The sequence below is a fragment of the Lepisosteus platostomus genome, chromosome 13 (genome assembly GCF_059453375.1).
Source record: "Lepisosteus platostomus isolate fLepPlt1 chromosome 13, fLepPlt1.hap1, whole genome shotgun sequence".
Classification (NCBI taxonomy): domain Eukaryota; kingdom Metazoa; phylum Chordata; class Actinopteri; order Semionotiformes; family Lepisosteidae; genus Lepisosteus; species Lepisosteus platostomus.
Window position 1 is genome coordinate 42,750,273 of NC_142623.1, and position 12,315 is coordinate 42,762,587.

At 45.0% G+C, this 12,315-nt stretch overlaps 1 protein-coding gene across 11 annotated transcripts in view; it reads left to right on the plus strand.

The window, feature by feature from the left end:
- fam13b (family with sequence similarity 13 member B) overlaps positions 1-12,315 on the plus strand; it is a 63,472-nt gene that overhangs the window by 41,235 nt on the left and 9,922 nt on the right. For 9 of the 11 annotated variants that reach the window (XM_088604750.1, XM_088604753.1, XM_088604749.1 and 6 more), the window contains 10 exons: positions 436-477; positions 1,913-2,032; positions 3,125-3,224; positions 4,544-4,650; positions 5,848-5,902; positions 6,551-6,656; positions 7,664-7,729; positions 9,992-10,202; positions 10,723-10,861; positions 11,145-11,226. In XM_088604750.1, the coding sequence (XP_088460876.1) occupies positions 436-477; positions 1,913-2,032; positions 3,125-3,224; positions 4,544-4,650; positions 5,848-5,902; positions 6,551-6,656; positions 7,664-7,729; positions 9,992-10,202; positions 10,723-10,861; positions 11,145-11,226 (1,028 nt within the window). The remainder of the gene's footprint in view (positions 1-435; positions 478-1,912; positions 2,033-3,124; positions 3,225-4,543; positions 4,651-5,847; positions 5,903-6,550; positions 6,657-7,663; positions 7,730-9,991; positions 10,203-10,722; positions 10,862-11,144; positions 11,227-12,315) is intronic. The other 2 variants (XM_088604754.1, XM_088604755.1) reach the window with 2 other exon arrangements.

Below are 12,315 nucleotides of genomic sequence, written 5' to 3' on the forward strand. Positions count from 1 at the left end.
TCCTGATGTGATTATTGTAAGAGCTACAGAAGACTTTCTGTTTAGCAGAAGGTGGAGATGGGGTAGATAGTGTGGGGGTTGGGGGAGTGCCCCCTTCAAACCCACACCTGGTCTGTCTGGCACCTCTGGGCAAACGAAGGGCTCCGATTAGCTGTAATTAGTGCGGCCAAGTTTTCATTAAGCGCCGTGAAAGTGCTGAACACTACAAAGGAGGGCTCTTAGCCTCACTGATGGAGCCAGCCAGGCTGGACGCTACACTTCATGTCTTGCACAACAGGCTTGTAGTTAATTAGGGTGAATCAGAACCATGCATCTTGAGGTTTCTGTGCTCTGCTGCCCGCAGTGAGGAAGCATAGAGCCCGTTTTGGTTATTGCGTAACAGGTTGGAAATTCTGCCAATCTCATGTATCTTTTCTTCTCCTTTTTTTTTTCCAGCTCTCACATCTCTCCCATCAGCATTTTGCCAGCCTCTGCAGAGTAAGTAAAAAAAATCACCACTTTAATTATTTGAGGGCATACAAAAAAAAAGCAGTTTAACTCCCAGACATACAAATAGCACCATCACCTGAAGTGCTGCCCCAGTTCTTCCCGTGTCTCTGACGGTGGTGCTGCTCCAGGAGACCGTCTTGTCTTGTCTCGGCTCGGATACACTAGATAAAGACTGGGGTTGCAGGCGCAAGTGAGGGCACCTTATCGGACAGGGGATCCAAGATGGAGCAATTCTTGGGACTGGAAAAGAAATTAATCAGAATGCTGGCGTGGACTAACAAGGGGGAGCAGCTCTTACAGTAGGATTGCTTTGCAACCGTTGTCCATCTTGTTTGTCTGCACAACTAGAAGTAGATGTTAAAATCTAATTGCAGCAATGCTGTGCATGCTTCAGAAAACATTACACATGTATATTTACACACACACACACACACACACACACACAATTCACATCTGCCTGTGTGTTTTCAAATTTTACTGGAGAGGATGTTCATTAAATTTCAGGGGACTTTACGTTCTTGTTTTTCAAATTTCCACTTTTGAAATAGTAATTTTAAAAGATTTTAAAGGCTTATAAAATACTAATACTAATACTTATTTTTCTTAGTAAAGAAAACCAGTCCTGAATTACGGAGATTAATTTTGTGTTTCTGAAGCAAGAGGCTTTGATGTCTGTGTTCAGAAGCATCAGACGGCATCATTGAAAGAACAGGCATTTTAAAAGAAAGCTTCAGCCACCCATTTTCCAGACCTATGTTTTAATCTTCACCTCGTATCTAACATTTAGTAAAATTTCCTTTCTGGGGAAGACAGTTCAGATATTTATCACTTTATCTTCCCACTCTGTAGTTCTCAGTGTTCTGACAGCTGAGCTGCTGGAAAACAGGCACTTTGAGACTTCGAAGTCAGTTTTATCTTGATATTGCTCGTGATTACAGTGAGCAGAGCTTGGCGACCATGTGTCTGCACCAGAACTGAGAATTTGTTTTGACTTTGACCTTGAGGAAGCTTGAAGTCTATCTGGAAGCAGATTGTTTTTAGCACCTGCTTGTTCCTAGCAACGCGTGTGTGAATTTTTCTGAAGCCCTCTGTGCACGCAATGTGCAGGGGACCGGAGAACCACCAGCAGACTGTTGATCCTAAGATAAATGACCCCTCCTTGTCTGTGACGTGATGGCAACTTGGTTTTCATCGTAACCGAAACCAAACATCAGTAACCTTTGTATTTACTTTTCTGAAGCGTTTAATTAGACAATGCATGGTTGTCCTTCATAATGTGGTTACGTGCATACCTATGGGCTGCAGTGTTCGGCTGCACTGATCAGCAATCGTGATTCCAATTGTAAATTAAAATGCAGTTCAGTTGCAGCCGGTCCTTCTGGGAGCGTGCTTGCCTGCAGTGATGCTTTCTGTGTTTGTGCAGTATAATCGAGAGGACGATACGTGCTGCAGTGGAGCAGCACCTGTTCGACCTACAGAGCACGATCGACCAAGGGATCAGCAGCTATGAGAGCCGAGGACCACCCAGCCAGGAGGACGAGAGGTAAGGAGCACCCAGGTTACGGAGCCCTGCCAGATTCTGAGGATCGGCCCGATCGTACCAGCTGACCCGTGAGACGTGCCAAGTGCAGAAACCAGCAGGCTCGGGCACCATCTTGTGCTCTCCAGCTAGTGCGTCATGCAGGGCCTCACGGAGATGCTACGTAAGGATTGTATTGTTGGGTAAATTGCACATCGCCCCTGGCTGTGCTCATTTTCGCACCATGGAGCTCGGTGTGACCCACGAATGGAGAGCACTGGTACCATACAAAAGCGTGAACCATGCACATGCTTTCATGGAGCCAAGCCTGTAAGGCTAGTACAATCCTGGGGTTGTTTGTACAGGGTAGCAATACAGAGTATTGGAGTTCACGCTTAAATAGTTACGTTGGCAACCGTGTTATCAAAAAGCTCTGATTTATCTCAGTAGAGAGAGAATAGGGTGTGATAGGATTCCTGCTGTTGTGTAAACACACAGGAATCTGTCTGGAGCCACTTTTTTTTGCTGCTTAATGTTTTATTTATACATATCATTTCATCAGCATAATAAGGTTTTCTTCCATTGTGTCCCAAACTTGAGACCATTTGCAGACTTTTAAATCCTGGAAGGGAAGCGACTCAGCCTTTGTTTCCTGTTTACAATTAAAATCTTAACTGTAGAAAAACTAAATCAACCTCTTAGTAACCTTCTACAAAATAGTCTTCCAACTTTCTTGGAATGAACGGGAAAGGCGTTGTGTGTTCGTGAGTGCATACTATAGTTATTGTGCTGCATTAAAATCGGCAGCAACGGACCCAGTGACTCATAAATTACAAACCAGTTCAATAAAAGCACGTCAAAAAGCTTTTTTGGCTTTTCACTTAAAGTCTAAGGCCTTTTGTTTTGTTGGCAATTTAAAGCTTTGGTCCCGGATTATTTGAGAAGATGTTCTTGGGAGGGAGATCTGCTTCCCTTTGCTTTTGGAAAATTCGGATGTAGCTTTAAGAGATTCAAGACTCCTGCTCTATGAACAGCCTTAGACATTAAGTCTGATGGTAATTGGTCCTGACATTGTTCTTGGGGGGTGGTCCTCACCCTCATGTGTTTGTACCCAAGGGAAGGTGGCAGTGAGGAGCCTTCAGAGGGAGATGCTGAGGCTACACAGCCTGGCAAGGAGACAGCTGAGGCTGCAGGAGAAATGACTGAGAGTGAACAGGTAAGATATGATACCCCACACACACACACACACACACACACACACACACATACATAGAGGTCTACCTGGCACCCTCCTCACCCATTCTGCTCGCAGAGCCACATAGCTGGGAGCCCAGGCTATAAGTTGGGTTAGCTTGTGAAGTGATGAGTGAGCCAGTTAGCTTATATCATTCCTCTTGTTGACATTTGCAAGGCCAATTGCTGATAGCATGGTTTATTTTAAAGTATAATGAAAGATGCAGTTCACACACATGGAAAAACTCTCCTAAAGCTGGCAGTAGCTGTTTTAAGGACAGTTCTTTCCTAAATACAGATGGTATCTGTGTGCAGTTATCTTCCCTCGTGTTCCAGCTAAGAGACTTCTTAGTTTGAACTTCTAAACACAGCTCTAGATAGGATTCAGAGTGCTATGTTGAAAATTAATTCATTTTAGGTTTGCCCAGGGTTTTTGCGCAAGCAAAACAGGATGTGCTTTTTTCTAGTCTAGGAAGAGACTAAATAATATGAATGATCTGATTTAGACCAGGTTTATGACCAAACAAGTCCTGCTCTGAGGTTTTCTGTGTTCATCGCAGTGTTTTCACAGGATGTCGGGCACTATGGGGGCTCTGTGGTGCAGTACTGTAGTTTCTCCCCTGCCCAGCTTTGCTGTGCATTTTGGCTTTTTAAAGTGTTTCCCAGTCCAACCTGTGGTTGCCCAGCTCTGGACCAGCCCGTGAGCACTAGAAAGAGGGGCAGGAGGTTTGTTTTTCACTGATGTTCTGTTGAGAGTTCCTTTCCCTCCAATTGACAAGGTCCAGAGCTGGGCAAAGCATCCCCTGTCAAACCCAGAGATGCATGTGCTAAAAGGAGTCGCTTGTTTTTAGACCAGGGAGGGACAGCAGTGTATGTCCACTGCAGACCAGCAGCCTTCAGGCCTCTGTGGAAATGCACAATCCGTCAGAACAATGTTGCACATGGGGCCAATAGTAATGCAATTATATCCTCTTATAAAGGCAATTGCTTTCACCTGAGTAAACTTGGAGCTACCAGAGCACTGGGGTCTGAATATGTATGCAAGCAGCATATTTCCATTTTTGACTTTTAAGATATCTGCTGACAAATGCCATAACTGTCTTTTAAAAGTTTTCTGTTTGAACACGTGAGTTTGTAATAAAAATAATGATTGGAAAATGATGTGTCGTTTGTAGTCCAGCAACATTTTAAAACTTTTAAAATACTCTTAATACTCCGGTGCATTTATCAGTGGTTCCATTGTGCCGTTCAAAGGAGCCGATGGAAGTTTCAAAGTTGTGCCGTCTTTCTGCTTGTCTGCAGGCTGCAGGGGACCCTTCTGCTGAGATCGCCACCTTGCTGGAGAATTGTGGGGTGAGCCAGAATACCAAAGATCTGGTCGATGCGGAAAACATCATCAATACAGCCAGGTAGTGTGGTGGTGACAAATGCCCCCATCTTTCATAAGAGGCAAAGATTCTGTAGGCTTGACAGCATATAACGCAAAGGCAGGGGACTGTCGCTAGAGCTGGCATAAGCTGTATTCAGGCACCTGTGTGGACCTTTTCTCATTTTGATGAGAAGTCAGATTGCAGTATCCATCTAGTGACGATTACGGTTTTTAATCTTGAAAGACACATTCTTGGCAGGAACTTTGTTTTTGTAATCTGCAGATAGCCGGCTTGCCAAAAGTGTGTTAGCAAGTCTATACAGCCATCTGTTTTAGTTGGTCATAAAGGGGTCACTTAGAAAACAGTGCATTGTTAGGGAATTATCTTAGGACATTTCATCGTTTTGACGGGCCCGGTGAAAGTGTGGTCTGTTCAGGTTAACCATGTTGGAATGCAAGTTGCCCGTTTGTGAAACAAAGCAGTGCCTTGGCTTTCAGCCCAGGATCCAGTGAACTTTAAACTAATTCTTTAGGCTACCATTTAGACAACTTATATATTGACTTTTATTTAAATACATTTATACATAGTGACTAAAGAATTGCACATTTTCCATCTGGAAACAGAGTACTTCTCCACAAGGCAAGCAGACTTCTGATGGTTTCTATATTTGCGTTCCTTTTCTCCGGCACTTTGTATTTTATCTTTACCAAGAGACAGCCTCGGTTGCAGACCGGCTCTGAAGGCTTTCAGATAATTGGTTCTGTGTAAAGCAGGTCTGTCAGGACTGCAGCTTAATTGATGTTTATTGGTTCAATGGGAAATATTTTATGCTTTTTCGAAGTCTCTTAAAGCTAGTAATTTTAACAGACTACCTTAATTCAGTAGTTATTAAAACTATTTTCAGGCTCATCTAAAAGCTTTACCTTTTTTTTTTATTTAATCAACTATTAGAGGAGTAGAATAATTGAAGGCTTGAGCTGAAACTAAGCATGAGAATTCTCTTGTCCTGCAGGGAAAAAAGCTTATTCCCCTGGTTCATGCTTTGTAGGAAGGTTTTGAAGTAGTCAGCACTGGTTGGCCAGGTTATTCTAATTTGTTCAGGTTTTACCATTTTAGTTTTTCCGCCTTTGAGAAAATTGCATCTTCTTTCTCTTGTTTTTATTCTTGTTCTGTAAATCCAACATGTTGGATTGAAGTGTTGAAGTGACAGTTTTTTGTGTTGCACTTTATTTGTAGGCAGGAAAGCTGCCAGGATCCTGAGAGAGGCTCTGTAGCTGATCTCATCACATGTGTAAGTCCACAGCATTGCTGGAAAAGTCCAGCGCTTTTTTAAAGCAATATTCCTCTCGGGATTCAACCTAAGCTATGTGTAAAAATAACCTTTCGAGTTTGTAAAAATAATGCAGGGTATATTACTTTATGCACATGGCTGAAGCAGGTTTCAAGCACCAGCAGGATAGGAGAGGGAATTATTCATAACGGGTCAGGAGTTCCCAAGTATCTGTCCTGATGCCTTTCTGGTCTTGGAAATTAAAACATGCTTATTGATCTGCTGTCCCCTCTGCTTATCACGAAATAACGGGTTTAATTAAAAGGTAGGACAAAACCTGAATCTTAATTTTTCATGCACGGGAGGAAAGATACCGAAGAAGAAACTGGGTTAGGGGTTTAAGAGAAGCTTTTTAAGAGGGGCCTGACTGGGCTTTAGGATTCAGTAAGGAGCTCTTAATTTTCGGGCACTGTCTCCTCTCTCCCTTCAGGAATGGCGAGTCCCTTTCCTTTTCAGTTTCTTATAAATATCGCCCATTGTAATTATACAAAAGCAAGCTTTTGCTATCAGGCAGTGGAAGCAAAGAGGGACTTTACAGACCGGTGGGACGCTGAGTGTGTGGCTTCTCCATCTTCCCTGATTACTGCCCGACTCCTCTCCCTCCTCCAGGTGCCCAGCGGGGAGGAGCCCGACCTGAATGCCAACTCCGAGTCGGGGGGGTGCCTCACCCCTCCCTTCGACCTGCGTGGGATCTTCCAGGATGGGGAGTGGGAAGGTAACTTCTGCTTCCAGTTATACACGCTGTCGGAGCTGGGACATGGAAAAAGGACGCTCTCGGAGCGATTTTCTTGTAACCTTGGGTTATTAAACTGGGTCAGCTTTAGGATGGGAGAGCCCAGCTTTGGAGACATAACGCTACTGTCCATTTCCTAAGTGTTGAGTGGCATAGAGAGCAGTTGCATTGTTTGACTTTGTTATCCAGCTTACATAAACCTTTTGTTAAGGATTTTCAGGGTAATGCAGAATGCGGTAACGTGTATTTGTATGCACGACCCCCCGTTGTTCCCAAGATTAATTTCTCCAATTTTGATTCAGCAATCACTTTGCAGACAGTCTGTCCTGATGCGCTGCTTTCATTTCCCCAGTTACTTCATCTGGAAAGTGCTGAGCATTAGCTTGAAGTCATAATGACTTTAACTGCTGCTCTTTGTGGCTTATCTCGGTGTTGATTAAAAATGGTAGTATCTTGAGTAAAACCAAGTGAGTCATCCCAGACTAACCATATGGATGTACAGGGGATTTAACACTTGAATGCACGTTTTGTCATGTTTGGCTCAGGGATCCGACTAAATCGTTTATCGTAATTTGAGTACCTTGCCCTCTGTAGCTTGTGATTTAGTAGGTAGTGGAAAAAATACAGCTTCTAGTGTCGTCTCTTCTCTTTATTTATGGAATGATTGGCTTTGGAGGAACATCGCTTTATCTCTGGTGGAACACTAAGTTCAGACCTGATGGAAGAGGTGTGCTCAGCCCAGTGACGATGATCTTTTTCGGGAACAGATGTGATTGGAAATGAAAGCAGAGCGTGGGGGAGGCTGCAGGAGGCGGTGCTGAGACACGAATGAGCCCCTGAATCCCGAACGACAGGCAGGAGAGACTAGCCACTCGCTGCTCTCTGGCTGGTGGTGGTGCGTGTGCGTGTGCGTGGGGTGAGGTTGCTCTGATTGTGCTGTCTGCTCACTGCGGTGTTCTCTGCTATTTTTTTTTTCCCCATTCTGTCAGCACCATGCCTGATCACTTTCCCCCTCATTGACTTCAAATCTATGCACCTGCAGACGGATGGGGAGGGTAAGTATGCTCTTCGAGATCCACCCTCCTGCCTACCTGCCTGCCTCGTGACAAGGGAGAGCTTTTGTATGAGCTTGCTGCTTGGAGGGCTCTGCTTACCATTACCATTGAGATTGCATCTGAATCATTCTCCGTTGCAATTCATTCTGCCCAAAGGCAGACGTTGAATACGACCCTAATGCAATGTCCCATTTGCGTCACATGGTGAAAACCCTGTAAAGCGACCGCCTGGATCACGTTATGGACCGCTTTACTACTGCGAAAGGAATAAGGGAATGATCTCGGTCCCAATTCTGAGGCTGAAGGCAGTTTCCACATGGAGAGCGGTCATTGTGCAGTCCATACGAAGCTGCCCTTTTAACCCTCTCTCCCTCCCCTCCCTGCAGGAGTGCTGCTCTCCTGTACCAAACCACGTAACCTTTCTTTATCTGCAGCTGTTGCACAAAGCACCGAGTCTCCCCTCTGTGACCCCACGGCTTTCACTCTGCTTCCCTGCACCTGGACTGTTGGGCCTCACTTGTGATTCCATCCCTCAGCTCAGCAGCCTTGTCTGTTCTCCAGTCCGTCCAGGTGTTCTCCGACTGCTTCACCTCTGACCTTTACCCCCTGTCTGCCCCCCGTTCCATCTCTTCGCAGCTCCGTGCAGTGCCTCTTTTTAAACTTGCCCATCCGTGTCCCCCGTCTCTGTCGTTTCTCCTCTCGTGTCGGTGTCTCGGTGCACCTCTCTTAAGGTTACCCACAGCTTGTACGGCCACTGTACAATAGATAAAACAGGGTCAAAAATATTTAAAGGTATTTTCAGTGTTTTTTCTGAAATTGTTTAAAGAATTTTCCGGTCCTTGGAAACATTCCTTGATGACAGCGGTTTGATGCAATTTTCCAAACCAAGTGTCGGTTGTTCAACTGATGGCTGTATTTTTTTTTAAATAATTCATGTCGGGCATAGAAAGAGTGACCAAGCTCAGAGCTTTGGGCTGTGCAACGTTGAGAGGAGGACATTATCTTAATAATCCCGAAGAAGCTTCTATTCAAGATTTTGTTGGGTGTGAATTCACTCTGCCCTAGAGACCTGCCAAAGACATTAGAGGCAGAGCTCTAATGAAAAAAAGGGAGCATCCTAGCTAGCGTTCAAAGGACGGCTTTAAAGTAGTGTGAATTCTTTTCTTTGAAATACAGAATTCCTTTTTTAGACTAAAACAGCTCTTGTGCTCTAATTTGCTTTAGATTCTTTAGACGCATCATAATACGCCCTGCTTTTTTTCTTGAAATATTTTCCCCAGTCAGCCTACACAAAATATTGAGTAGGTAGCTGCGTCAGCATGTGTAGGCAGCAAAGGAACAGGTAAAGGGTTTCATTTCCAGTCCAAACGAAAAGAAAAGAGACGCAACATTTTGACTGTGGAGCCTTCTTCAGTTGTGGAAGATCTCAAACCTGAAGAAGGCATCATAGCCAAAATGTTGGGTCTCTTTTCTTTTCCTGTCAACATAGAATAAACCTTTACCTGTTCGTTTGCACGCAGAATATTATTGCTTGTGCTTTAGTCAAAATGTTATTGTGACTCAGAGGGAATTAAAGACCGTATGTTCTTCTCTCCTCTTGTTTCCCAACACACCCACACTTGAGCAAAACTTCCATCTCTGTTTTTTTTATGGTTAAATTGTCTGTTTTGGGTTGGATTACATCTGTTGTCTGTGACTCCGCACCTCACATGTAGCTGCAGCTTTCACGGTGTTGCCAGCAACAAGCTGAAACTGTTCTTGAACTCTGTGAGATGTTTGCGTTGTGGCATAAAGAAGCCAATCTTTGATCCAGCACCCTCTGAATGTGGTCTTCCATAGCACTCGGTCTTCCCACGGAGGCATCCCAAGGATCTTTGTTGGTTTCTTATGGTGTTTTAATTACTTTTAACACAGAGAATATGCAGTTGTGCGTTCTCCTTACTTTGTCACTTTTCCCTTTTATGATCCTGAAAGGGCTGACATCCGTTTTTTTAAGTCTCCCCGTCGGTTACCGAAATGAAAGCCGTGTCACAGCAGAGACGTTTACAACGTAGAGTCCTGCAGCAGCATGACAAACCTAGCTAGTTTCTGATCATTGCAGAAAATCCGAAGGGGTGTCAGTTTTCCACCTGCGGCTCCGACTGGTGGGAGCTGTTCCCGGGCTTGGATTTTTTTCGGCTGGGCTTCCTACGTAACCTGCGCGCGTTTCCGCTTCTCTGGGTTAACGTGGCGCCTCTTCTGTGCCTGCCTGCCGTCTTGCAGACCCGGTGCCAGCGTTCAAGTCGTGGCAGGAAGACCGCGAGTCGGGCGAGGCCCAGCTGTCCCCTCTGGCCGGCCGCATGGTGCCAACCCCATCGGAGGAAGATGCCCACCCCCTGCTCGCCCGCCGTTTCTTGGACTTCGGCCACAGTCAGCGCTTCCTGCATCAGGATCCCGACGCCACCTCCCCAGCTAAAGCCTCGTCCCACGGGAGGTAGGGTGCAGACCCGTTTTCATCCCCAAATTGGAAAACACACGTGCCTCGACAGGACCTGAAGGGGGACTGTTCAGCAGACACCGAATTTGTCACTGTACTCCTTTCAAGCATTGTTTCATTATAATGGCAGTAACATCTTCACGTCGATGACATCTTCCAGACGGTGTTATGAAGTGATAAAAAGGCTAGATAGCCAGAAGTGTAGAATTCAAATCCAGGGATTTAAACTTAAAATGGTACATTGCTCTAGTTTCGACTCATTTAGAGTATCAGGCCTCTCATTTGTTACCTTTCTTGTGTTTATGGTAGTTCCCAGTTCACACTTAGTTCTTTGTAACACATAGAAATGTTTTTTTTTAAAGCACCCAGGACCGAGGATTAGTTAGCCCTTTTTTGTTCCTTATTAACAAATGCTCAGCCCTGGATTAGTTGCGAACTCGGCCTCCCCCAGAGCACAAGAGCCTTTATCTTTCATAGCACTGCTAATGCCCCCCTCGCCATCCCCACATCCTCTCAGACCTCGCCGTGCCTCCTTCAGTTCCAAAGAGAGTGGGAAGGGCGACCCCGTGCCCCACCAGCTCACCAAGAAACTCCAGAACCTCAAGAAGAAGATCAAGCAGTTTGAGGAGCAGTATGAGAAAGAGAGGAATTACAAGGTGAGTTGTCGTCCCGTGGGGAGACCGTTTGCGGATCTCCGAGGCTAGGGGAAATACCGCCCCAAGCCTTCTGGAGTGAGAAACCCTGCCTAGCTTTCAGGAGCTCATTCTGTCTGTAATGGGTTCGTGAAAGAAACCAGATGCATTTCAGAATCCCACTGCAGACTGTGTTATTTATGTCAAAATATTTAACTTACCTACGATAAATGACTGTAAATCACTGCAAGAAAAGCTTGCTGTTTTCCTGTATTATCGCCTGATGATAAAACAATGTCTCCTGCAGCCGTCCTACAGAGATAAGGCAGCTAACCCAAAGGTCTTGAAGTGGATGACGGACCTCACGAAAGTACGAAAACAGATCCGAGGTAGGTAACGTGCTTTATGTGACTCATTTTTAAGCTGGAGAATGTTGTGCACCATGAGAACTGGGAAAAGCAGGCGATGCCTTCAGCAGATTGTTCCAGACGAAGCTGCATTGTAGGGTGGGGTGGGGGTCAACAGTCAGAGCAGAGAACCAATTCATTCGGGCTTCCTGGAGCTCAGAGGTGAACGTCTCTGCGAGAAGACCGAATTGTCAGAGCACATGATAAACTTGTGTAGTCTTTCTCCTTGCTGTCAGTTTGACACACAAGACTGTTGCAGGGCCTATTAGATCTGTAAGTTGGAGGCACTTGCTGTGTGCATCGTATTTTCACTGTCTCTCGCAGTTCATTAAATCTGACAAATATCAAGGGAAATAGAACCATAAGATGTTTGCATCCATCAGCTCACTATTCTCTTTCAGTTAGACTGTCTCCATCATGTGTAATCTGCTTGCTCAGTACTAGGTTCTTGGAGGTCAGTTCTCAGTGGTTAAACTCTGTCCTAGATGTATAATGTCCTAGATTTATAAGACTGTATCTGCTGTGCAAATGAAAATCAAAATGTCAGCCGTGGCTCCATTAAAGCTCCCTTAGAGATCATCTAATACCTTTAATTATTGAGTGTGAGGAATTAACTTCAGAAGAGCCGGCTTATGAGTGAGCGCATCTCGTATTCATACCGAAAGCATGGAACAATTCAAACCATGCCAAGGAGGGTATTCTTAAAGGATGCTGTGAGGATGTTAGCATCCTCTGGCAGTGTTTAATTCATCACAGAGCTCCCTTCTCTCCACAACTTTCTGCTGTTTCCAGCACAAAACATCAGCAGACTTTTTCTTTTTGATTACATCCCATTTCACACTCCCGCCTTCCCACACGCCCACCAGACAGGAGTCTGTATGCAGAGAAATGCCTCAGTTCAGTGGTGTAGCTGATAGTAGTGAAAGTCATTTCTAAATTACTGTTCGGGTAACTTGTTTGTTTGTCGGGGGTTTTGCCCAAGTCAGTTGCTTGGATGCTGATTCCAGGAGAATCCTCTCTGGTTCTGAAAAGCTTGTAGTTTCATTTCTACCATTGGGGATTTTCTTAGGT